This window comes from Oncorhynchus mykiss, chromosome 13 (genome assembly GCF_013265735.2).
Source record: "Oncorhynchus mykiss isolate Arlee chromosome 13, USDA_OmykA_1.1, whole genome shotgun sequence".
Classification (NCBI taxonomy): domain Eukaryota; kingdom Metazoa; phylum Chordata; class Actinopteri; order Salmoniformes; family Salmonidae; genus Oncorhynchus; species Oncorhynchus mykiss.
Genome location: NC_048577.1, coordinates 64,600,154 through 64,626,564, shown reverse-complemented (window position 1 = coordinate 64,626,564; position 26,411 = coordinate 64,600,154). Strand labels below are relative to the sequence as shown.

Here is a 26,411-nt window from a genome sequence, read left to right as displayed (position 1 = left end):
TATTACTCATGTTTACCCTTTAATCATATATCATTAGAAATATTAGATTCATAGCTGTCCATCACACACATCTTCAGAATGTTCAGATTGACAGAAAGTTGATATTTGACCTCTAGTATACATATCAAAATGAGCTGTCATAGCTTTTAAAACAAAATTATACATTTAAACTTTGTTTGACAATTGATTCTGAAACGTCATAAATTACCTTTCAAAAGTGTCCAGGCCTCGGGCGGGGATAACCCCTGACCGGACCCCCACCCCACGCCTCAGAGGACTCTGTTGTCAACGTCAGAAGACTGTAAGAGTGAAAAATATGTTCAGATAGAAACATAAAATAGACAAACATACTTTGATAATGTAATGTGTTGTCAGTTGGATGAAACAGGACCAAAATACATTAGGAAAAGATGAAGATCATTGAAGCAAATTAAAAATAGTAAGGGATCAAGTATGAACCGTTGCCAGAAGAATGTGAAGAGTGAAGAACATTTTGACTCTGACTCCAATATGATGTTAATGCTACAAGCCCATAATTGTATCAATGAATCTAGCCAAGGTAGCGAGCCTTCAGTCACCACTCAGAATACTATAAGAGGCAAGTGTCTAGGTTTACCGTTATGCATTCATTAAAAGACTAAGGGACAACAGCTAATATCTTGCAATCAATGACCTTTTTAAAATGGACAATTCTGTGACCTGTCATGGGCAAGATTTGAAATGACAATACCTAGCAAAGGTTAGCAAAGGTGTCAGCTGGAGATGATGTGCAGGAGCTTTTAAGGGTTTGTAGTTTTGCATGATGTCTACTTGTATCCTAATTAGTGTTTGCGAAATTTGAGTGTAAATAGAGACAATTATATTGATAAAAGTCACCTTGTCCGAGAGAGATTGAAATTATTCTCAAAATGTCTCTCCAGGGTAAATCTATGGAAAATCCCCTATGGGTAAAGTGAATGGTGGAAAGCAATTGGAACCATTTCCTAGTTTGACCATTTGGTTTTAAGAGTATTATGACTCATCCACTGTGGGGCTCTATAGAGAGAAATAGTAATGGCACCTTTCTATAGGCACTAATTTTGCCATGGTTCGCTGGACAAAGACTATGGGAAAAATGAATGGCGGTTTTGCATGGTTTTGGATAAATGCTGAAAATAAGGACTGTTGTAAACACAGGTTTAGTAGATCTTGTTCGTTTTGTTCATCAATCTTTATTAGCTAATGTCAATTATGCAATAAAAAAAAGCATTTACATCACATAAAGGCTTCATTATTAATAAAGGTAATATTAACTGACTGCTATTATCTCATAGAACAAACGTATAAGATCTCCTTAGCCTGTGCTGAGCCTATTTTTCCCATTAGGATGGCTGAACGAGCCAAAGGTAACTCGTTTCATTGTTATAATTCTACAAGCTGGCGAGATCTGAAGCTCTGTTTAGCTCAACATTGACATGATTGGTTGACGGTAAGTGGGGGCGGTACTTCCTGTATAAACACAAACGTCGTCTCTTGACTACTTCCTTCCAACAGTGATGAGTATTCTACAATGTTTGTACAATTCATCGTTGTCAAAGCCATGCTTAATTAATCCGTTAAAAGAGCAAGGAACAGTATGCAGTGCGACACAAAAAAGAAAAAGAAAAAACAACACCAACAATAATTTTTGGGCGTTCATAGCCATGGTTGTCAACTGTACCGCAGGTGTAGAATGTAAAACACAGTGGATAGATGTTGTGATGGCAGCTGTAGAGAAGTACTTGGGTGTACAATATTTTACTGCAGAGTTATGTGTTTTGAACGATACTATCCTGTCCTCCCAGGCTGATGGCCTGGTGTTGAATCAGAGGGCCAAAGTAGTGGAATAATGACGTTTTAATGGGTGTAGGGTTAGTTGGTTTTTCACAAAGTGCAATGAATTAATACTACAGAATAGTAGACTGATACACAGCCAATACACTTGCTGGAGGTATGAACCTATAACAATTGTTTATGGCGAACCGCCATAATACCAAAGAAGAAGAAGACCACTTCCTTCTCAACTGCTTCGAGGCTGCTCGGTGAAACGGAAATATAAGTACATTGACAACTGCGGAGATTGCATTGCTGTTAAGTGCTGCATGACAACTGCAGACTTCGGATTGAACATACTTTGGGTTTTACTGGTTCGCTGCACGGATAGCGCAGCGGTAATCAGTCTGGTATTATATAGGCTTCCCTTACTGGGCCTCAGACAATTAAAACTATCTGGACTCCCGAAGAGGACGTTGTTCCAACAGACTCGTATAGAGTTGGACGATAACAGACAGCATGATTCTTGGTGAATAGGGTGTTGAACGTTTTATTGACTTTAATAGATCAGGTAAGATCTTATCCAGGATCTTTCTGAAGTTAGGTTAGCCTACATCAGACATTTTATTGTCACAAATTAAATCTAGTTTTGATATTTAAAAGGACGTTTGATGGCTCTGGTATAGCTGTTCTTTATCTGAACGCTGTAACAAAGAAAGTAAGTATAGTGGAGGCTAGCTACAGATTTACTGTCACGTTTTTTTTATTTGAAGAAATGTTGAAGAAAAAATAGCTTCAACGATGGATCGGGTAAGTTTAGTTTTATTTTACAGTATGCATACTGTGGTGTATAACATGTCTAGGCCTATTTTCGTCATCTTTGATCATCCATTTACATTTGAACAGCTGGACAAATTAAACTATGATGGTAATTAAAAACTTGGGATATTTTATTGTTTGCTCTAACCTGTTCGTTCATATGCCTTGACACAGCCGTGACAAGAAGACAGTGGCAGAATAAATTCAACCACACCTTTTTGTGTAATCATAAAACCGGAGTGCAACGTCTTTCCGGTGAAGTTAACCAAATATGTTCCATGTAACTAACAGTTACATGACCTACAGAATGGTCAAGCAAGTGAATGTTTCGGATGCTTTCAGACTACTCAACAACTATTTAATTATTGTTAACGCAAAGAAAACAGGCGCTGCCTCCACTATTCAAGCACCATTTCAACATAATCTAATCATTCAATCAAATGTATTTATAAAGCCTTTTTTATATCAGCCGATGTCACAAAGTGCTGTACAGAAACCCAGCCTAAAACCCCAAACCGCAATTAATGCAGATGTAGAAGCACGGTGGCTAGAAAACACTCTCTACAAAGGCAGGAACCTAGGTAGAAACCTAGAGAGGAACCAGGCTCTGAGGGGTGGCCAGTCCTCTTCTGGCTGTGCCAGGTGGAGATTATAACAGTACATGGCCAAGATGTTCAAATGTTTATAGATGACCAGCAGGGACAAATAATAATAATCACAGTGGTTGTAGCGGGTGCAACAGGTCAAGCACCTCAGGAGTAAATGAGAGAGAGAGAGACCTGAGGCATGGTCTTAGGGCAGAGAGAACTTAAATTCACACGGGATAAAACAGAAGAAATACTCCAGATCTAACAAACTGACTCTAGCCCCCTGACACATATACTGTTGCAGCATAAATACTGGAGTCTGAGATAGGAGGGGTCGGGAGACACTGTGACCCCATCCGACGATACCCCCAGACAGGGCCAAACAGGCAGGATTTAACCCCACCCACTTTACCAAAGCACAGCCCCCACACCACTAGATGGCTATCTTCCGCCACCATCCTACTACTCTGAGACAAGGCCTTGTATAGCCCACGAAGATCTCCCCCACAGCGCGAACCCGAGGGGGGCGCCAACCCGGACAGGAAGATCACATCAGTGACTCAATCCACTCAAGTGACGCACCCCTCCTAGGGAAGGCATGGAAGAACACCAGTAAGCCAATGACTCAGCTAATAGGGCAGAGGCAGAGGCAGATAATCCCAGTGGAAAGGGGAACTGGCCAGGCAGAGACAGCAAGGGCGATTCGTCGCTCCAGCTCCTTTCTGTTCACCTTCACACCCCTGGGCCAGACTACACTCAATCATATGACCCACTGAAGAGATGAGTCTTCAGTAAAGACTTAAAAAGGTCATGACCGAGTCTGCGTCTCTCACATGGGTAGGCAGACCATTCCATAAAAATGGAGCTCTTTTGGAGAAAGCCCTGCCTCCAGCTGTTTGCTTAGAAATTCTTGGGACACTAAGGAGGCCTGCGTCTTGTGACCGGAGCGTACATGTAGGTATGTACGGCAGGACGAATTCGGAAAGATGGATAGGAGCAAGCCCATGTAATACTTTGTAGGTTAGCAGTAAAACCTTAATCAGCCCTTGCCTTAGCAGGAAGCAGCCCTTGCCTTAACAGGAAGTAGCCCTTGCCTTAGCAGGAAGCAGCCCTTGCCTTAGCAGGAAGCAGCCCTTGCCTTAGCAGGAAGCAGCCCTTGCCTTAGCAGGAAGCAGCCCTTGCCTTAGCTGGAAGCAGCCCTTGCCTTAGCTGGAAGCAGCCCTTGCCTTAGCAGGAAGCAGCCCTTGCCTTAGCTGGAAGCAGCCCTTGCCTTAGCAGGAAGCAGCCCTTGCCTTAGCAGGAAGCAGCCCTTGCCTTAGCTGGAAGCAGCCCTTGCCTTAGCTGGAAGCAGCCCTTGCCTTAGCTGGAAGCACCCCTTGCCTTAACAGGAAGCCAGTGTGGAGGCTAGCACTGGAGTAATATGATCACATCTTTTGGTTCTAGTCAGGATTCTAGCAGCCGTGTTTAGCACTAACTGAAGTTTATTTAGTGCTTTATCCGGGTAGCCGGAAAGTAGAGCATTGCAGTAGTCTAATCTAGAAGTGACAAAAGCATGGATACATTTTTCTGCATCATTTTTGGACAGAAAGTTTCAGATTTTGTGCGATGTTACGTAGATGGAAAAAAGCTGTCCTTGAAACAGTCTTGATATTTTTTCTAATCACCTATACTTAGTCTACTACAGTGACAACTAAAATATACAAACAATCAGGAGCGCAACTTTAACTGGGGGCGGGGTGACATGACCCCCCCCCCACATTCTGAAATTGCTTTTTTGTCCCCCCCCCCCCACTCTTATACCCACTGCTATCAGCTACCTGTGGTGTCGCTGTGGAGCCAGGCTAGTAAAAATCACCCTCTGCCTTCTTCCTGTGGTGTAGCTGCTGAGCCAGGCTAGTAACCATCACCCTCTGTCTTCTTCCTGTGGTGTAGCTGCTGAGCCAGGCTAGTAACCATCACCCTCTGCCTTCTTCCTGTGGTGTAGCTGCTGAGCCAGGCTAGTAACCATCACCCTCTGTCTTCTTCCTGTGGTGTAGCTGTGGAGCCAGGCTAGTAACCATCACCCTCTGCCTTCTTCCTGTGGTGTAGCTGCTGAGCCAGGCTAGTAACCTTGGACACAGGTCAATGTCAAACAGATGTTGCAGGAGCTTTGTGTGATCTACTCGATCAAAGGCTTTGGACATATCAGCAAGTAACACCCTCACCCTTGTTGGTATGTTTGGAGTCTGTAGTTGTCAGCCTGGAGTGTGTGGCTTTCACAAGGGCGGTAGTATCGCTGGAGTTTGGGAGGTAGGCATACTGATTAGTGCTCTCAGATATAAAACTGTTGGCTTGAGTTTTCTTTTAATGAAGGATTTTTCCAAGGCATGACGTTAGAGAGATGGGCCTCCAGTCACTCGTTGTACATGGGTTTGACACTTTAGGTATAGGACATCCTGATCACATGGACAGTGTTGATGAGATACACTGTGTTCTACCGAAGTGTTTTCTCATTTGCCCATGGTGGATGGTAGAGTAGTCCCACGAACAGAGTTGAAAATGAGCTGGGGAGTCGTTTAGGACGGAGCTGAAGCCACATACACTCAAATTCCTCTTTCTCCGGGTCAGTTCTTCTCTTTGCCTGCATACTGTGGTTCACATACATAGCCTCATCCCCTCCTCTCTGGACCTGTCATTTCTGAACAGCTGATAGTTGTATATGAAAAGAGATTAATCTGGGATATTTTCGTGGGCCCAAGTTTAAGTGACACATCCAATGTCTGCATTTACTGCAATGAAGAAGCAGATCAAATTCATCCACTTTGTTCATCAATGATCTTGAATTACAAACCAGCACATTCGGGGTCCTTGGGGCATCCTGGGACGTATTTGTGACGTCACATAATTCAGTTAGAATATAGTCCATCTCACCCTGCTTCTTACGCGCATTATCCCGAGGCACTAAAGTTTGTCTCGGATATGTGGTGCCAGTGGAGGTGCATATTTTTTGTAAATCCGTAGAAAATGTGATGAGTATTCAACAACGTTTGTACAATTCATCGTTGTCAAAACCATGCTTAATCCGTTAAAAGAGCAAGGAACAGTATGCAGTGTGACACAAAACAATGAAAAAACACCACCAACAAACATCTCAAACACTAACACGTTACTCTCGAGCAGCTGCCTGGAAGCGCCACAGCATTGAACTACATTAACTACATCAGTTCAAAACAAAATATGCTAGCTAGCTACTCCATAGTCCAAGCTACGGTAAACGCTAGCTAGCTACTCCATAGTCCAAGCTGCGGTAAACGCTAGCTAGCTACTCCATAGTCCAAGCTACGGTAAACGCTAGCTAGCTACTCCATAGTCCAAGCTACGGTAAACGCTAGCTAGCTACTCCATAGTCCAAGCTATGGTAAACGCTAGCTAGCTACTCCATAGTCCAAGCTACGGTAAACGCTAGCTAGCTACTCCATAGTCCAAGCTACGGTAAACGCTAGCTAGCTACTCCATAGTCCAAGCTACGGTAAACGCTAGCCATATTTCACTGTCAGACAGGACACAACTCAAACTAGTTGAGAAAACAAATCAAATCAGATTTATTGGTATATACACATACTTATCAGATCTTATTGAGGGTGTAGTGAATTGATTGTGTTCCTAGTTCCAACAGTGCAGTAATATCTAACAATTTACAACAATAAAATAATGGAATTCAGAAATATGTTAATATTAGTCCAGATTATAAATACAGTACATCCATAAGTATGTGGACACCCCTTCAATTGATTGGATTTGGCTATTTCAGCCACACCCGTTGCTGACAGGTGTATAAAATTGAGCATACAGCCATTCAACCTCCATAGACACACATTGGCAGTAGAATGGCCTTACTGAAGAGATCAGTGACTTTCAACATGGTAACAACAAAGATGCCACCTTTCCAACAAGTCAGTTTGTCAAATTTCTGCCCTGCTAGCGATTTCCCCAGTCAACTGTAAGTGGTGTTATTGTGAAGTAGAAATGTCTAGGAGCAACAACAGCTCAATTGAGAAGTGGTAAACCAAACACAAGATCACAGAACGGGACCACCGAGTACTGAAGCGCATAACAATTGTCTGTCCTCAGTTGCCACACTCCCAACCTAGTTCCAAACTGCCTCTAGACGCAACGTCAGCACAATAACTGTTCATCTGGAGTTTCATGAAAATGGCTTTCCATAGCTGAGCAGCTGCACACAAGCCTAAGGTCACTCATGTGCAATGCCAAGCGTCGGCTGGAGTGGTGTAAGGCTCACCGCCAAATGACAAATCTGGGTTTGGCAGATGCCAGGAAAAGCTACCTGCTCCAATGCACAGTGCCAACTGTAAAGTTTTGGTGGAGGAGGAATACTTGTCTGGGGATGTTTTTCATGGTTCAGGGCTAGGTCCCTTAGTTCCAGTGAAGGGAATTCTTAACGCTACAGCATGCAATGACATTTTAGATGATTCTGTGCTTCCAACTTTGTGTTAAGTTTGGGGAACGCCCTTTCCTGTTTCAGCATGACAATGCCCCGTGCACAAAGCCAGGTCCATACAGAAATAGTTTGTTGAGATTGGTGTGGAAGAACTTGACTGGCCTGCACAGAGACTCCTGACCTCAACCCCCATCGAACACCTTTGGGATGAATTGGAACGCAGACCGCAAGCCAGGCCTAATTGCCCAACATCAGTGCCCAACCTCACTAATGCACTTGTGGCTGAATTGAAGCAAGTTCCCGCAGCAATGTTCCAACATCTAGTGGAAAGACTTCCCGGAAGTGGATAGCAGCAAATGGGAGACCAACTCCATATTAATGCTCATGATTTTGGAAGGAGATGTTCAACGAGCACGTGCCCACATACTTTTGGTCATGTAGTGTATGTGATGGGATTCTCGTGGAAATTCAACACAGGGACACTCGAATTCAATGTTAAATGAATGAAGTTTTTTTTATCAGCATGCTGGTGAGGTCAAACTTAGAAGTATAAAGTACCGTTCTGAAGGTATCTCCCTCAGGGAAGTCCCGTTAGAGCTCTTATATTACTGGTTACAGACACGTTACATAGTCATAGTTCATAGGGTTGGTTCCAGCACGTGTCTGGCACCTCCTTCTGTCTTAACTTATAGAACATATTCTGGCCGTTCTGCCAGATGGTCCTAAGGAGAGGGTCATGCCAAATCTGTGCTTATCAACAGTGCCAAACTAACAACTGCCATTAGACAGGCTTGATTGTATTTACAGCTCTGATCTGGATGGTGGACTAGCCCTGTGTTGGATAATTGTCAACGGCCATTCCAGTGGAGTGGTGCTTGGGGAGGGGCTAATGCCCCCCAAACCCTGATTATATAAATGTATAGGATACATAACTCTGCAACACTTTAGACTAGAAACAGGCTGTTAAAGGCACCAGAGAGACGTGGCTCTATTGTACATGGGGATAACTGTATACATTTACATTCATTTAATTTAGGGTGGAAGGTAAAACCAAATAATTGATGGAATTGGCTCTAAATACTACGTCATAATGAGCAGCAGTAGTTCAGGTGTTTTGCTTTTTCCTCTGGTTAATATGACGAATAACGATTTTGAAGGTGTTGGCGTCCTCTGAATTTTGGAGAGGGTGGAGCTCCTTCTTCCAGCGTCTCTTAAGCTCTCCTCTTATCACGTATGAACCCAGAACTAAATTGAACGGTTGACCAATTCATGAGACATTAGTTCTGTGTAAACCATGATTAACTCAGGGGTGAAAGATGTGTTCAACTCCAATGAATGCTCAATCAAAGCTTCTGAACATAAGACAGGGCATTAGAATTGTTATACATTTGTGGAAAGTAGTGAACGATTACACACTTCAGGAGAAAGGAGGTATTATAAGGATGCACCAATCAATCAGAGATTTAGACTAAAGTAATCAAATGTTTGGTCTAATGATATTCTATGTACAATACTTCCTGTGGTCACTAGGACAGAGCTAGTCCGTCCCCCTCCACCCTGCCGGAGTCCCCTGGTCACAACTCTCCTGGTAGCTCCTTACTGCTGGATCTGAAGAGGGTGTTTGTGCGGCTGGTCGACTGCAGGAAAACAGCAGGGCAGAGTGGAACTGTGAGAGAAGGACATGAGGAGGGAGATTTGATTTCATCAAGTAAGAACAATGGGGGGGGGGGGGGGGGTGGATTAGACTACAATCTGCTTCTGCAACTTCTGTTTATTGATTTATAAACAGTAAAACGCTCAGGGGCTAGTTAATTGTCAATAGAATTTCATGAATGGAGGGTACCTAATAAACTGGGTGTATATTGATGATAACAGAGGCAGGTAGTCTTATGTTTTAAGAGCGTTGGGCCACAAATTGAAAGGTGGCTGGTTTGGATCTCTGAGCCGACTTGGTAGAAAATCTGTCTGTGCCCTTGAGCAAGATACTAAACCCTAATTGCTCCTGTAAATCACTCTGGATAACATCGTCTGCTAAATAACACTCAATTTTTTTCTAGTGTTTGTTTATGGACCCATGTTTCCAAAACCTAGTTATTCAATGTCTTTGTTTCACAGGGGACACCCCTAACCGTCGTTCTCTCAGTGGCAGGTGCTTATCTTCTGGGGATCCTCAACCACATGTTGCTGACGAGACAGCGAAGTGTCTTTCCAGATCAGAACATCTCAAGAAACATCAGCAGGGACGTACAGGGAAGAAACCTCACCACTGCTGCTCTGACTGTGGGAAGAGTTTCACAAACCGGAGTGACTTCATTATTCACCAGCGGATTCACACCGGAGAAAAACCGTACTGCTGCTCACAGTGTGGGAAGAGCTTCGCTGCTTCTAACACCTTAAAATCTCATCTGAGAATTCATACAGGGGAGAAGCCTTACCCCTGCCTTGATTGTGGGAAAAACTTTTCATATTTGGGAGCCCTAAACATACACAAGCTAACACACACTGGAGTGAAGCCTTATAGCTGTGATCAATGTGGGAAGAGCTATGCTGTATCAGATGCCCTAACTATACACCAGTGCATACACACAGGAGAGAAATCTTATATCTGTGATCAGTGTGGGAAGGGCTTCAGTCAATCAGGGCCCCTAAATTCACACCAGCGAACGCACACTGGAGAGAGACCTTATGTCTGTCTATGTGGGAAGAGCTTTGCTCTAGCTTCCACCCTGAATACACACCAGCTAACACACACTGGAGAGAAGCCTTTTAGATGTGATCAGTGTGGGAAGAGCTTTGCTATAGCTTCCTCCCTGACTAGACACCATCGAACACACACTGGAGAGAGACCTTATGTCTGTCTATGTGGGAAGAGCTTTGCTCTAGCTTCCACCCTGAATACACACCAGCTAACACACACTGGAGAGAAGCCTTTTAGATGTGATCAGTGTGGGAAGAGCTTTGCTATAGCTTCCTCCCTGACTAGACACCATCGAACACACACTAGAGAGAAACCTTTTACCTGTGTTAAGTGTGGGAAGAGCTTCAGTCAATCAGGGACACTAAATTCACACCAGCGAACGCACACTGGAGAGAAACCTTATAGATGTGCTCAGTGTGGCAAGAGCTTTGCTCAATCAGTACACCTGAATATACACCAGAGACAACACACAGGAGAGAAGCCTTTTAGCTGTGATCAGTGTGGGAAGAGCTTTGCTGTGTCAGAAAAACTTACTATACACCAGCGCATACACACAGGAGAGAAGCCTTATAGGTGTGATCAGTGTGGGAAGAGCTTCAGTCAATCAGGGACCCTAAATTCACACCAGCGAACACACACTGGAGTGAAACCCTATGTGTGTCTATGTAGGAAGAGCTTTGCTTATTTAGGGCAATTGAAAAAACACCAGAAAACAAAAACGTGCCGTATTTCCTCTCCCTCCTATCTGACACCGGTTCCAGTACACTAAAGAAAGGATCAGTAGGAAATATCTAGTGAACAGTCATATCCATCTCCCATTCTTAAACAGTTGATTTAGTCTGATCACCATGGTAACCTTTATGGAGCATAATATGCAGCTCTGATCTAGCATCAGGTCTCCCCTGTGTCTTTGTAATATCACACATTGATCTAAATGGATAAATGTTCTCATAGGAAATGTTATAGTGAACCTGTGAGGATGTTGATAATTGTATCTTCTTTCATACACTGCCCTTTGGCATTTTTCCTATTTTGTTGTATTACAACCTGTAATTTAAATTGATTTTTATTTGGATTTCATGTAATGGGCATACACAAAATAGTCCAAATTGGTGAAGTGAAATGAAAAATATTACTTGTTTAAAAAAAATCTAATAAATTAAACAAAAGTGGTGTGTGCTTATGTATTCACCCCCTTTGCTAAGAAGTCTCTAAATATGATCTGGTACAACCAATTACCTTCAGAAGTCACATAATTAGCTAAATGAAGTAGACCTGTGTGCAATCTAAGTGTCTTTTATACAGGCAATGAGTTCAAACAGGTGCAGTTAATACATGTAATCAGTGGAGAACAGGGGGGGCTTCTTAAATTAAAACTGGTCTGTGAGAGCTGGAAATCTTACTAGTTGGTAGGTGATCAAATACTTATATCAGGCAAAATGCTAATTAATTACTTAAAAATCATACAATGTGATTTTCTGGATTTTTGTTTTAGATTCCGTCTCTCACAGTTGAAGTGTACCTATGATAAAAAGTTACAGACCTCTACATGCTTTGTGAGTAGGAAAACCTCCAAAATCGGCAGTGTATCAAATACTTGTTCTCCCCACTATATATATATATATATATATATATATATATATATATATATATATATATATATATATATATATATATATATATATATATATATATATATATATATATATATATATATATATATATATATATATATATACACACACACACCTGTTCTGAAAGGCCCCAGAGTCTGCAACACCACTAAGCAAGGGGCACCACCAAACAAGCAGCACTATGAAGATCAAGGAGCTCTCCAAACAGGTCCGGGACGAAGTTGTGGAGAAGTACAGATCAGGGTTGAGTTGTAAAAATTATATCTGAAACTTTGAACATCCAACGGAGCACCAGTAAATCCATAAAAAATGGAAATGGCCCTAAGCATACTGCTAAAGCAACACTCGAGTGGTTTAAGGGGGAAACATTTAAATGTCTTGGAATGGCCTAGTCAAAGCCCAGACCGCAATCCAATTGAGAATCTGTGGTATGACTTAAAGATGGATGTATACCAGCGGAATCCAACCAACTTGAAGGAGCTGGAGCAGTTTTGCCTTGAAGAATGGGCAAAAATAGAGACACCCCAAGAGACTTGCAGCTGTAATTGCTGCAAAAAAAAAAGGGGGGGGGGTGGGGATAATGTAGAATAATGTTTCAACAATAGGTACATATTCATGTATTCAATTGATCAATACATTCAATCCATTATCTTCTAAACAAGAAGTTATCACTTAAATGGTGTATTTTATATATCTATATTGATTAAAATTATCCTAAATCTAATCCATAATATATTGGATAATTTCCAAGGAGTTCAAGGTAATAACTATTCATACTGTCTTGTAACAACGGTAAATGTAATAGATTTATAATGTAATAAAACTGGTATGTGTAATATCTTGTTGGTTAATATGATAAAATGTTGAATTGTTATAGTAATAACTTTTTCCATTTAATGTAATAAGTTACTTTATCAGGTGAGTTACAACTTTAATGAATAATGTAATAACACCTAAACCAATGTTTTATGTGTTACCTCACTAATGTTAATGCACATACCACCCTCCACCAATTACAAACCTACACACACAATCCTATGCCCTTGTACTCGTACACAAACACACACTCTAATCATTGGTCACATACACATATTTAGCAGATGTTATTGCGGGTGTAGAAATGCTTGTGTTCCTAGCTCCAACAGTGCAGTTATATCCAACAATACACACACACACACATCTAAAAGTAAAATATTAGAATTCTTGAAATATACACACCTGTACAATCGAATAGAGAGATATATATATATATATATATATATACACACACATACACACACACATTGATAAAAAATGAACTTAATGAATCTGTAGACCTTATAGTCAATGAGCCAGGGTGCTCGGTTGTCTCACTTGGGGTGAAAATGTCTCAGTGATTTTTTTTTGTCCTTGGAGTTGAAAATGTGTTCTATCATACACATCAGAATGACCTGTTATTTATTTTAAAAGAAAATTATACATTTGTAACTTGTTTTGACAAGTAGTTCTGAAACATCATAAAAATGACCTTGAAAAAGTGACCAGGATTCGTGTGGGGAGCCCCCCGACCGTACCCCCACCCCATCATGTGCTACCACCTCCACCCTGATCACCACTTCTCCGAGAAGTCATTACACGTCTCAGAGGACTTTTCAGATAGAAACATAAAATAGACAAACATACTTTGATAATGTAATGTATTTATCAGATGGATGAAACAGGACCAAAATACACATTTGGAAAATGTGAAGATCATTGAAGCAAATTAAAAAGAGTAAGGGACCAAGTATGGACCGTTGCCAGAAGAATGTGAAGAGTGAAGAACATTTTGACTCTGACTCCAATATTACATGAATGCTAAAGACCCATAATTGTATCAATGAATCTAGTCAAGGTAACAAGCCTTCAGTCACCACTCAGAATACTATAATATGCAAGTGTCTAGGTTTACCATTATGCATTCATTAAAATACTAAGTGACAAGAGCTAATATCTTGAAATTCTGTTGTCAATTTGTTTACTGTAAAATAGCATTGTATCTGGTCAAACACAATTTTTTCTAAGGGTTGGTAACAGCCTGATTGGTCGGCTATTTGAGCCAGTAAAGGGGCTTTACTCTTCTTGGGTAGCAGAATGACTTTGGCTTCTCTCCAGGCCTGAGGGCACACGCTCTCTAGTAGGGTTAAATTGAAGATGTGGCAAATAGGAGTGGCAATATCGTCTGTTATTATCCTCAGTAATTTTCCATCTAGATTGTCAGACCCCGGTGGCTTGTCATTGTTGATAGACAATAATTTATTCACTTCTTCCACACTGATTTTATGGAATTCTAAAGTACAATTCTTGTCTGTCATAATTTGGTCCGATATACTTGGATGTGTCGTGTCAGTGTTTGTTGCTGACATGTCATCCCTTAGTTTTCTTATCTTGCCAATGAAAAAGTAATTCAAGTGGTTTGCAATATCAGTGGGCTTTGTGATGAATGAGCTATCTCTATAATCAAATCAAATGTTATTTGTCACATACACATGGTTAGCAGATGTTAATGCGAGTGTAGCGAAATGCTTGTGATACTGCATAGTTTCCTAGCAATGCAAAGCGAGGCGGCCATCTCTGTAGGCGCCGGAAGGTCTGTTGAAAACACAGGTTTAGATGTTATGCGTTTTGTTCTACAATCTGTATCAGCTAACGTCACTTCTTGTGAATTTTAAAGTATGTATGTAATAAAAAAGCACAACAATTGCAAAGGCTTCATAATTCATAAAATTCACATTAACTGTCTGCTATTATCTCATAGAACAAAATGTACTGTATAAGATCTCCTTAGCCTGTGCTGACCTTATTTTTGGTGTTCCAAAACCTTCATTTTCCCCCATTAATTTTTTCCCCATTGGGATGGCTGAACGAGCCAAAGGTAACTAATGTCCGAGTTTCAAGACTACAAGCTGGCAAGCTTTAAAGCTCTGTATGAATCGACATTGACATAATTGGTTGACGGTAAGTGTATCGGTGCTTCCCGTATAAACACAAACTCCTTTCCTTGACAACTTCCTTCCAGCAGTGTGTATCAGGGACATTCCTAGATGTGAGAAGTGTGCAGGAGGACCTGAGAGAAAGGAATGTGTAGTATTGATGTAAAAAGTTGTGTGTATAAACTGTAGGGGTACACATGGTGCTGGAGATCAGATGTGTCCGGTGAGAGAAAGACAGGTTGAGGTTACCAGGATCACAGTAGTGTAGAAGGTGTTGTATGCTGAGGCAGTGAAGGGAGTAGTAGAGGAAGATGGGTCCAGGGTGAGGGATCCTGAGAGGGTCTCTGTAATTAGGCCGAGGTCAATAGAGAGTGACAGGAATAACATGCTTCAGTAAGTTTTGGCCAAGTTCATGGCCATGGTTGTCAACTGTACCACAGTAATAGAATGTAAAACACAGTGGATAGATGTTGTGGTGGCAGCTGTTGAGAAGTACTTGGGTGTATAATATTTTACTGCATATTTACAAGGTGTTTTGAAGGATAATATCCTGTCCTCCCAGGATGCTGGCCTGGTGTTGAATTAGAGGGCCAAAGTAGTGGAATAATGATGAGGTTTTAATGGGTGTAGGGTTAGTTGGTTTTTCACAAAGTGTAATGAATTCATACTACAGAATAGTAGGCTGATACACAGCCAACACACTAGGTGGGGAAGTGCACCAATAGTCATTGTTTTGCGGACCGCCATAACACTAAAGAAGAAGAAGACCACTTCCTTCTCAACATCTCTGGATCTGGTCTGTAAAGCGGAAGAATTATAAATCAATCCAATTTTATTGGTCACATACTTGTGTTTAGCAGATGTTATAGCGGGTGTAGCGAAATGCTTGTAACACACTGACTACTTCGGAGGTTGCATTGCTGTAAATGCTGCATGGTTCGCAGCACGTATAGCTTGTAATTTGGTATTTTTTAGGCCACACCTCAGACAATTAAAACTATCTGGAATCTCGGAAGAGGACGTTGTTCCAACAGACTCTGGGATAGAGGTAGACGACAACAGTATTTTTGGTGAATAGGGTGTTGGACGTTTTATTGACTTTAATAGATTCAAATCTTATCCAGGATCTTTCTGAAGTAAGATTAGGCTACATCAGACATATATTTGTCACAACGTAAGTCGAGTGTTGATATTTATATTTACGTTTGTTCTGGTCTAGCTTTATCTGAACGCGGTAACAAAGAAAGTAACTAGTGTAGGCTAGCTACAGATTTACTGTCACGTTTTTTATTTGAAGAAACGCTGAAGAAAGAACGGCTTCAACGATGGTTCAGGTAAGTTATGTCGACTTACTAACAGTTTTCCTACTGTGGTGTATAACATGTCTAGTTTAATCATCTTTGATCTTCCATATCCATTCGTTCCATTTGAACAGCCGGACAAAATAAATGTAACGGATGTGAAACGGCTAGCTTAGTTAGCGGTGTGTGCGCCAAATAGCGTTTCAATCGGTGACGTCACTTGCTCTGAGACATTGAAGTAGTGGTTCCCCTTGCTCTGCTAGGGCCGCGGCTTTTGTGGGTAACGATGCTTCGTGGGTGTGCAGAGAGTCCCTGGTTCGCGCCCGGGTATGGGCGAGGGGACGGTCTAAAGTTATACTGTTTCATAAACAATGGTGGTAATAAACACGTGGGATATTTTGTCCTTCAGCAAAGTAGCCTACTAGCCTAAAGCACACAGATTGACACAAGACAATGCGCAACGAGCAGGTAAAGTCAGAACCATGGAGAAATAATAAGGGCAAAGCTACAACTTGCAGTAGTGGTGTGTAGGTAAAAATCACCAGGGAAGAAAGCCAGAAAAATAGCCATATTACATGTTGTGATCATTGCGTTGTTATAACCTGTTAGTTCATATGCCTTGACTCAGCTGAGACAAGATGACAGTGGCAGAATACATTCAACCAGACCTTTGTTACATCATATAACTAGAGAGCAACATCTGTCCTGTTAAATTCACAAAAAATGTTGCATGTAACAGTTGCATGACCTTCAGAATGGTCGAGCAAGTGAATGTTTTCTGAATACTAAACAGCTATTGATTTAGAGTTACCGCAAGTCGAAAAGGAAACAGGTGCTTCCTCCACTATATCAATCTGGACACCACTGAAGTACATGAAATCAATTCCCAACACGTCAGGAAAAGCAAGGTTCTTGGTTTGTAGGATAACCAAAGGAATCACATAGGAGCGGTTACACAGGCGGAACTCTACCTCACTCCATCCAAGTGGTCGTCTAGCCTCACCATCAGCCAGAGAGTGGACCTTCTGTCCACGGCTTCAAGTTGTATTGTGGGCCTTTAACCTCCTTCCACAGTTTCTCATTGAGCAGTGTGTAGGATGACCCGGTATCCAAGATGGCTCTTCCTGTCCATGGGCCTATGGACAGGGGTAACACCAGTTGGTGCGGTATTAACTGAAAGGAAGGGGATGTCGATGGGGGGGGGGGGGCGTAGGCAGTGACTCTTGGGGTTTCAGCTCTGGTTAAAGCACCCAGAGTAGGATGGTGATTCCTGTGAAAATAGTTAGGTGTGTTGGCCTGTTGTGATTTCTGGTTTCTGGAAGGGTTTACTTGATACGGTCTTGGACATGTAGCTGAAGAATGTCCCTTTTGGCTACATCTCCAACAGAACATGAGAGGGGTCTTGGCTGGAGACTCTAGCTGTTGTTGATAGTCTGTCTTGGGTAACTGTTAGGGTGTCTGTTTCTTTCTCTGGTCATATTGCTGTTGGCATTCTCTGTCCTTCTCAAACTGCTGTCCCAAGCGAACCAGTCCATCGACAGTGGTGACTCGTTCTCGGAGTTGACTGGCTAGTAGTGGGTTGATGTCATTAAATTGATCTTGAAGAACCTCTTCCTCCTCAATGCCAGGTTTCCACCTTCTGCACAGGGAGTGGTAACCGTATGCAAAGTCACGGATACTCTCTTTCTCGCTTTGCACTCGATTCCTGACTCTGTCTGCCAGCTCATCTGTGTAGTCCTCAGACAGAAATGCAGAGGAAAACTTGGCCTCAAAGTCAGCCCAGGAGGTAGTGGTGAGACGTGCCACATCCCACCAGTCGAGCTGTCCCATGCAACACAGTCCTCAATGTGGCAAGGAGTTCTTCGTCAGCCAAGGGATTGAGGGCAAGAAAGTCTCGACATCTTTCTAGATACATTAGCGGTTCAGGACTGTCATCTTTTTTTCCCCAAAGGTGGGAAATTGCAATTTAATGGGCATCGCCCCCACATGACGTCTACTCAATTCACCATGAACAAACGAGCTAGGAGGGATTGAGGAAGTAGGGGGGGGGGGGGCGTTATCGGACAATGAAAATTAACACCAGGATGCATGGTGGATTGCATCCTGCAAGGGGTGGCTGCAGCATGGCCTGGTCTTGGCTGTTCAGAGGTGCCAGCTTGGCCCTCAGTGGTCTGAACTGAAGTGGACACCAGAGAAACTCTGTGTAAGGAGTTGTGCTTAATGGAGGCCATGTCCACAGACACGTCATCCAACATTTTAACACAATTAGAGAGTTCTGTCTGCAAGTGGTCTACAGTGTTAACCATGGGAGAAAAAAACAGAATTAACGTCCTTGAGGACCTCAGTGTGATGATGTTGCAGGCGCCATTGGAGAGTGGCAGTGAGTTGGTTTCGTTGGTAGTCAAACTGCCTGTCCATGGCACCAGTCATTTCCCGTCTTCCACTCTCACTGAGCTCTGTCAGCATGTGGGTTAGAGTGCTCAGTGAGTTTCTGAATTCCATGGCACTCTGTTGCTCTTCCCTCAGACATTTGAAATTATGGTGGATAAGAGTTTGGAGATGTTGTTGAGTCTGACGAATATCAAGGATGTCACCTTGAAGTTGTAAGACTACAACCTCTGGAGATAAACCAGACAATGGAGGAAGGTTGGGTGTCAGAGGGAGGGCTAGCTCAGTACTTCCACACAGATCCATGTCAATAAGTGAGTAACTGGTGTGGGAGAAATTAGGTACATATATGGATAAATATACTGTCCTATATAAAAGAGGGATGCATTTGCCATTCTGGTAAGGTACATTGTCTATTGTATAGGACAGGAAGCCAGAGTGGGGCCATGGGAGAGGGCAACACCTAGGGCAGCTGGACATACAAAGGTCAGAGGTTGTCTAAGGAGGGGGTCAGCCAAAGGACCAATTGATGGATTACAGACATCAATCACATCACAGGAGACAAGTCTGTTTGATCTTAGACAACCATATGAAGAGAAGGCGACCAGAACAGCTAGGCACCCTAAAGCTAAAGGAGATGAAAGACACCAAAAGGGACACATGGAGTTAATTACAGGGTATGAACACAGGCCACAGGAAAGGGGAATGTATAGTATTTTTAGTATAGCTGAGCATGCTAAAAACAGAAGAGACACATAGTCTGCTGACCCTAGATAACACACAAACAGGAGAACGCATTAAGCTGAGTGAAGGGTCAAAGCAAGGGTCTTGTCACCATTAGGATCTAATGGAAAGCAGATGGGGGCGTTATTGGGCTGAACAAGCAGGAAGCACGGATTGGGATGTAACTTCATTTGCATATGGGAGGGACTTATATGGTAGGTGTATAACTCAGAGCGAGGGCTCTGAAAAAGTGTGTGTGTTCCGCGGACCGCTCCGGCTTATGATACTGTTGTATTAAAAGTCTATATTGATTTTCACAAAGTTCTTGGTTGTGTCATACTTGAACCGATTTGCCACTACACTGGTTAGACCTCCTGTGGCCTGTGGTCCAGACCGAGCATTCAGATTCCTAGGGCTCTGGCCCAAATCAACTCCATTATCTCCATTCACATTATGATTTGTATTGTCAGCTTGATGGTCAGAATGGCCCTGTGTATTCCCATTGACAGGTATGACATGGATGAGCACATTATCTTGGGGTGAATCCATTGTTTTAATTCCACACAAAAGATTTGCTTTGGTTAGTTCTCAATGTTGAGCTGTCCCATCTGGGGTGCCATTTTTTTATGTAACGGTTTTGACTTGAGGTTATTATTTATAGGGGTGCCAGGTAGGTTGTGCCTACCAGAGAAAACATTGGTTTCTCCTTTTGGTTTGGGAGGGAATGAGTCCCATCTGGTCCGTCAAGTCTACACCAATACAAAGGACTTATGTAAAAGTCAGGATGGAAATAAACTTTTCATAAACCCTTAAAACATTGGAAAGAACTTCAAAAAAAACTACTATATTCTTATGCGTGGGTTGTATTAGCAACACCAATGATTACACACACATATAATAATATCACAATGAGTTCTGGTTCCTCCAGAAATGTCCTGTACCTCGGGCCTAAAGAGTCCAGCCCGGTAAAGGAGTTCAGGGAACTCCAGTGACCTTAGTCACGCGATGTTTGTCCGTTCATTCAAGTGTAGCGTAAACCCAGTATTAATCATACAATCAATATAACAATTATTTTACCACAGAACTTTAAAGCGTATCAACTCTTACTAAGTCCTCAACTACAACTAACTACATAAATCACAGTATACCTCACATCAAAACAAATGAAATACCGTATACAAAAAGGTTGTAGTCAGTCAGACAATCCAATCCGCCAACAGATCTCCAGCGGAGAAAGGCCACGAAAAACGGAGAGGTGTAGTCCACGGACACAAAGAGTGGATCCGATCCTGGGTAAACTCTATTAGGCTACAAAACACACGTTTAACGGCAACAAAACAACCGGAATAGAGAAGCTTCAGAACTGAGGGTTGAACACATCCTCATTCCCGTCTCCATCACAACCCCACTTTTGCGCAGCTGATGCTGGCTATTTAATTGGCAATTAAAGGGAAAGCACCCTATTGGAAGGAGAAACACTGAGACGGTTCAGAAAAATTCAGGGCCGTCACAACATGCCACAATACCCCTATATCTGATGGTTTCTTCTATGTATGTACTGTATATGGATACTGAAACTATGAGACTGACATTTTTCTCAACATGCTCCAAGTGGGATAACTAGCAGCAGTAGTTCTGGTGTTTAGATTTTTCATCACTGGTTATTTGAACAACATGATTTAGCAGGTGTTACCATCTTTCACACCTTGGAAAGGGAGGCGACATCTACATCTTGAAAGAGGGGGTGGAGCTTTTCGTTTCTGTTCTGCTCTTTGTTCTACCGTCAAGTTTTATACGTTTTTAAATTTTGTAAAAAATATTCCAATTCTATTTTGAAAAATTTGCCAAAGTGAAATATACAAGACATTTGTGGAAAGTAGTGAACGGTTACACACGTCAGGAGAAAGGAGGTATTATAAGGATGCACCAATCAATCAGAGATTTAGACTAAAGTAATCAAATGTTTGGTCTAATGATATTCTATGTACAATACTTCCTGTGGTCACCAGGACAGAGCTAGTCCGTCCCCCTCCACCCTGCCGGAGTCCCCTGGTCACAACTCTCCTGGTAGCGCCTTACTGCTGGATCTGAAGAGGGTTTCTGTGCTGCTGGTCGACTGCAGGAAAACAGCAGGGCAGAGTGGAACTGTGAGAGAAGGACAGGAGGAGGGAGATTTGATTTCATCAAGTAAGAACAATGGGGGGTGTGGATTAGACTACAATCTGCTTCTGCAACTTCTGTTAATTGATTGATAAACAGTAAACACTCAGTGGCCAGTAAATTGTCGCTCCAGTTTCATGAATGGAGGGGGTTGTACCTAAAAAACTGGCCAATGAGTGTATATTGATAAGGGCAGCAGGTAGGTTAGTGGTTTAGAGCGTTGGGCCACTAATAAAGGTTGCTGGTTCAAATCTCTGAGCCGACAAGGTAAAAAATCTGTCTGCTCTTGAGCAAGGTACTTAACCCTGATTGCTCCTGTAAGTCGCTTTGGATAAGAACGTCTGCTAAATAACAAATACTTTTTACAAAAATAATACTATATATGGACCTGTATTTCAAAAACCTAGTTATTCAATGTCTTTGTTTCACAGGGGACATACACTGTTGTTCTCTCAGCGGGAGGGGCTTATCATCTGGGGAGCCTCAACATCCTGTTGCTGACGAGACAGAGAAGAGTCTCTCCAGATTAGAACACCCCAAGAAACACCAGCAGGGACATACAGGGAAGAAACCTCACCACTGCTGCTCTGACTGTGGGAAGAGTTTCACAAGCCAGAGTGGCTTCATTATTCACTGTGATCAGTGTGGGAAGAGTTTTGCTGCATCTAACACCTTCAAATCTAATGTAAGAATTCATACAGGGGAGAAGCCTTACCCCTGCCTTGATTGTGGGAAAAGCTTTGCTCGTGCAGGAACCTTAACTGTACACCAGCGTGTACACACTGGAGAGAAGCCTTATAGTTGTGATCAGTGTGGGAAGAGCTTCAATCAGTCAGGCAGCCTGACTACACACCAGCGTGTACACACAGGAGAGAAACCTTATAGTTGTGATCAGTGTGGGAAGAGCTTCAATCATTTAGGCAACCTGACTACACACCAGCGAACACACACAGGAGAGAAGCCTTATAGTTGTGATCAGTGTGGGAAGAGCTTTGCTGTATCAGAAACACTAACTAGACACCAGCGAATACACACTGGAGAGAAGCCTTATAACTGTGGTCAGTGTGGAAAGAGCTTTGCTGGAGTTTCGTCCCTGACTGCACACCAGCAAACTCACACTGGAGAAAAGCCTTACAGCTGTGATCAGTGTGGGAAGAGCTTTGTTATAGTTTCCTCCCTGATTACACACCAGCGAACTCACACTGGAGAAAAGCCTTACAGCTGTGGTCAGTGTGGGAAGAGCTTTGCTGTAGCTTCCACCCTGATTACACACCAGCGAACTCACACTGGAGTGAAGCCTTATAGCTGTGATCAGTGTGGGAAGAGCTTTGCTGCAGCTTCCGCCCTGATTATACACCAGCGAACTCACACTGGAGTGAAGCCTTATAGCTGTGATCAGTGTGGGAAGAGCTTTGCTGCAGCTTCCGCCCTGATTATACACCAGCGAACACACACAGGAGAGAAACCTTATAGCTGTGATCAGTGTGGGAAGAGCTTCAAACATTCAGGCAGCCTGACTACACACCAGCGAACACACACAGGAGTGAAGCCTTATAGCTGTGATCAGTGTGGAAAGAGCTTCAAACATTCAGGCAACCTAACTACACACCAGCGAACACACACAGGAGAGAAGCCTTATAGTTGTGATCAGTGTGGGAAGAGCTTTGCTGTATCAGATAGACTAACTAGACACCAGCGAATACACACTGGAGAGAAGCCTTATGACTGTGGTCAGTGTGGAAAGAGCTTTGCTAGAGTTTCCTCCCTGACTGCACACCAGCAAACTCACACTGGAGAAAAGCCTTACAGCTGTGATCAGTGTGGGAAGAGCTTTGTTATAGTTTCCTCCCTGACTGCACACCAGCGAACTCACACTGGAGAAAAGCCTTACAGCTGTGGTCAGTGTGGGAAGAGCTTTGCTGTAGCTTCCTCCCTGACTGCACACCAGCGAACTCACACTGGAGTGAAGCCTTATAGCTGTGATCAGTGTGGGAAGAGCTTTGCTGTATCAGAAAAACTAACTAGACACCAGCGGATACACACAGGAGAGAAACCTTATAGATGTGATCATTGTGGAAAGAGCTTTGCTCAATCAGAAAAACTAACTAGACACCAGCGGATACACACAGGAGAGAAGCCTTATACCTGTGATCATTGTGGAAAGAGCTTTGCTCAATCAGATAACCTGTATTCACACCAGCGGATACACACTGGAGAGAAGCCTTATAGCTGTGATCAGTGTGGGAAGAGCTTTGCTCTAGCTTCCACCCTGACTAGACACCACAGAACACACACTGGAGAGAAGCCGTATAGCTGTTATCAGTGTGGGAAGAGCTTTGCTCTAGCTTCCCACCTGACTGCACACCACAGAATACACACAGGAGTGAAGCCTTATAGTTGTGATCAGTGTGGAAGGGGCTTTTCTCAATCAGTAACCTGGAATATACACCAGCGAACACACACAGGAGAGAAGCCTTATAGCTGTGTTCAGTGTGGAAAGAGCTTTGCTGTATTTTCCTCCCTGTCTACACACCAGCGAACACACACTGGAGAGAAGCCTTATAGCTGTGATCAGTGTGGGAAGAGCTTTGCTGCAGGTTCCACCCTGACTAGACACCTGCGAACACACACAGGAGAGAAATCTTATAGATGTGATCATTGTGGAAAGAGCTTTGCTCAATCACAAAAACTAACTAGACACCAGCGAACACACACTGGAGAGAAACCTTATTAGCTGTGATCATTGTGGAAAGAGCTTTAATCAGTCACTGGCCCTGAAATCACACAAGCAAACACACACTGGTGAGAAAGAAGCCTTATATCTGTGATCAGTGTGAGAAGCGTTTCAGTCAGTTATGGACCCTTTATTCACACCAGTGAAGCTCTGTTTATTTAGGGCCAATGAGAAAGAAACAGAAAGCACAAACTTGCTGTAATTAGATAACCTGAATTCACACCAGCGAATACACGCTGGAGAGAAGCCTTATAGCTGTGTTTCATCTCCCTCCTTTCTGGCACAGTTTCCAGATCCCTAAATAAACTATAAAATCAAATGTATTTATATAGCCCTTCTTACATCAGCTGATATCTCAAAGTGCTGTACAGAAACCCAGCCTAAAACCCCAAACAGCAAGCAATGCAGGATCAGTAGAAAACATCTAGTGAACAGTCATATCCATCTCCCATTCTTAAACAGTTGCCTCAGTCTGATCACCATGGTAACCTCTGTGCAGCATAATATGCAGCTCTGATCTAGGATCAGGTCTCCCCTGTGTCTATGTAATATCACACATTGATCTAAATGGATAAATGTTATCATAGGAAATGTTATAGGGAACTTGTGTGTGTGTGTGGGGGGGGGGGGATAATTGTATCTTCTTTCATGTACTCATGATAATACTATTATTAAATGTCATTATGTAGAATAATGTTTCAACAATAGGTGTATATTCATGTATTCAATTAATCAATACATTCAATCCAATTATCTTCTAAACAAGAAGTTATCACTTAAATGGTGTATTTTATATATCTATATTGATTAAAATGATCCTAAATCTAATCAATAATACATTGGATAATTATTTCCATGAGTTCAAGGCAAGGTCTATGCATACTGTGTCTTGTAACAACGGTTAATGTAATAACTTTTAGATTTATAATGTAATAAAGCCGGTAAATGTAACATCTTGTTGGTTAATATGATAAAATGTTGTCTAATAACCTTTTCCACTTAATGTAATAAGTTATTGGTATCAGGTAACAACTTTTGTTAATGAATAACGTAATAACTTAAACCGATCATGTAATAACACCTAAACCAATGTTTAATGTGTTACTTCACCAATGTTAATGCACATACCACCCTCCACCAATAACAAACCCACACACACAAACCTATGCCCTTGTACTTGTACACAAACAAGCACACAGTTATATGATAAAAAATAAATAAATGAAATAACAATTCATCGGTAGTTCTTATATTCAATGGGGCGGCAGGGTAGCCTAGTGGTTAGAGCGTTGCAAGTTCAAACCCCCGAGCTGACAAGGTACAAATCTGTCTAACTGCCCCTGAACAGGCAGTTAACCCACTGTTCCTAGGCCGTCATTGAAAATAAGAATTTGTTCTTAACTGACTTGCATGGTTAAATAAAGGAAAAAAATAAATGAGACAGGGGGCTCGGTTGGGCAAGAAGAAGGAGGATTGGGAAACTGCAAATAACAATCTGAACTCCGCCTAGCAGAAACATCTTTGAATTTGCAAATATTAATTATTAGTTTATATTGTAATAAAGTTAAGGGATGTCACCCTGCGAGGGGTGAACCATAGTAGGGGATATAAAGAGAACACCATCTTGAGAACTGAGTGTCTTGTTTGTAAATTGCTGTAAGTGTAAACTCCGGGTTGCAAACCATATTAAACAAACTAACCTCTGATTCCTGTGGTCACTTGTGGTCTGTGGTCACGCCCTATAAAGGAATCTAGCCATGAGCTCATTTGAAAGACAACAGCAAAGAATTTCTCTAACCAAGCTGTTTTTGTTGTTTCTATCACCTTAGATTTGTGATTTTAGATTTTATTTGCAGATATAAAAACAATACAACCACACGTGGACATAATGCATTTACTATCATTCAGGATGATACTAAAACAGTGAAACATGTACAGTTTAAATAGATTCATGATATAATACAAAAGTATTTTCTAGCATAATGACTCCCTAAACTGCCTCACCCACTTGAAGAGAGGTGTTGATGACTATATACAGTAGATGGCGGCACCTCTTAAACACCACAGAAGAAGCCGGAAAGCATCAACAGGAAGTACTTTGTTACCATCCTCTATCTAGTTTTCAAACCAAACACATTTCCACAGGATTTGCAGGATGTTTCTAATGTAAGATTAGTCTAAATGAGA

General features: G+C 42.2%; 2 protein-coding genes and 1 pseudogene across 2 annotated transcripts; 2 read left to right on the top strand and 1 right to left on the bottom strand.

Moving 5' to 3' along the window:
* Positions 1-26,411, bottom strand: part of LOC110514160 — a 209,545-nt pseudogene that overhangs the window by 89,319 nt on the left and 93,815 nt on the right.
* On the top strand, positions 1,825-11,749 carry LOC110487475 (zinc finger protein 135). Its single transcript, XM_021559409.2, has 3 exons — positions 1,825-2,601; positions 9,166-9,343; positions 9,751-11,749. The coding sequence occupies exons 1-3, from the start codon at positions 2,593-2,595 to the stop codon at positions 11,100-11,102; spliced, it is 1,539 nt and encodes a 512-aa protein (XP_021415084.2). The 5' UTR covers positions 1,825-2,592; the 3' UTR covers positions 11,103-11,749.
* On the top strand, positions 14,977-24,590 carry LOC110485289 (zinc finger protein 850-like). Its single transcript, XM_036941915.1, has 3 exons — positions 14,977-16,252; positions 21,340-21,517; positions 21,922-24,590. The coding sequence occupies exons 1-3, from the start codon at positions 16,244-16,246 to the stop codon at positions 24,222-24,224; spliced, it is 2,490 nt and encodes an 829-aa protein (XP_036797810.1). The 5' UTR covers positions 14,977-16,243; the 3' UTR covers positions 24,225-24,590.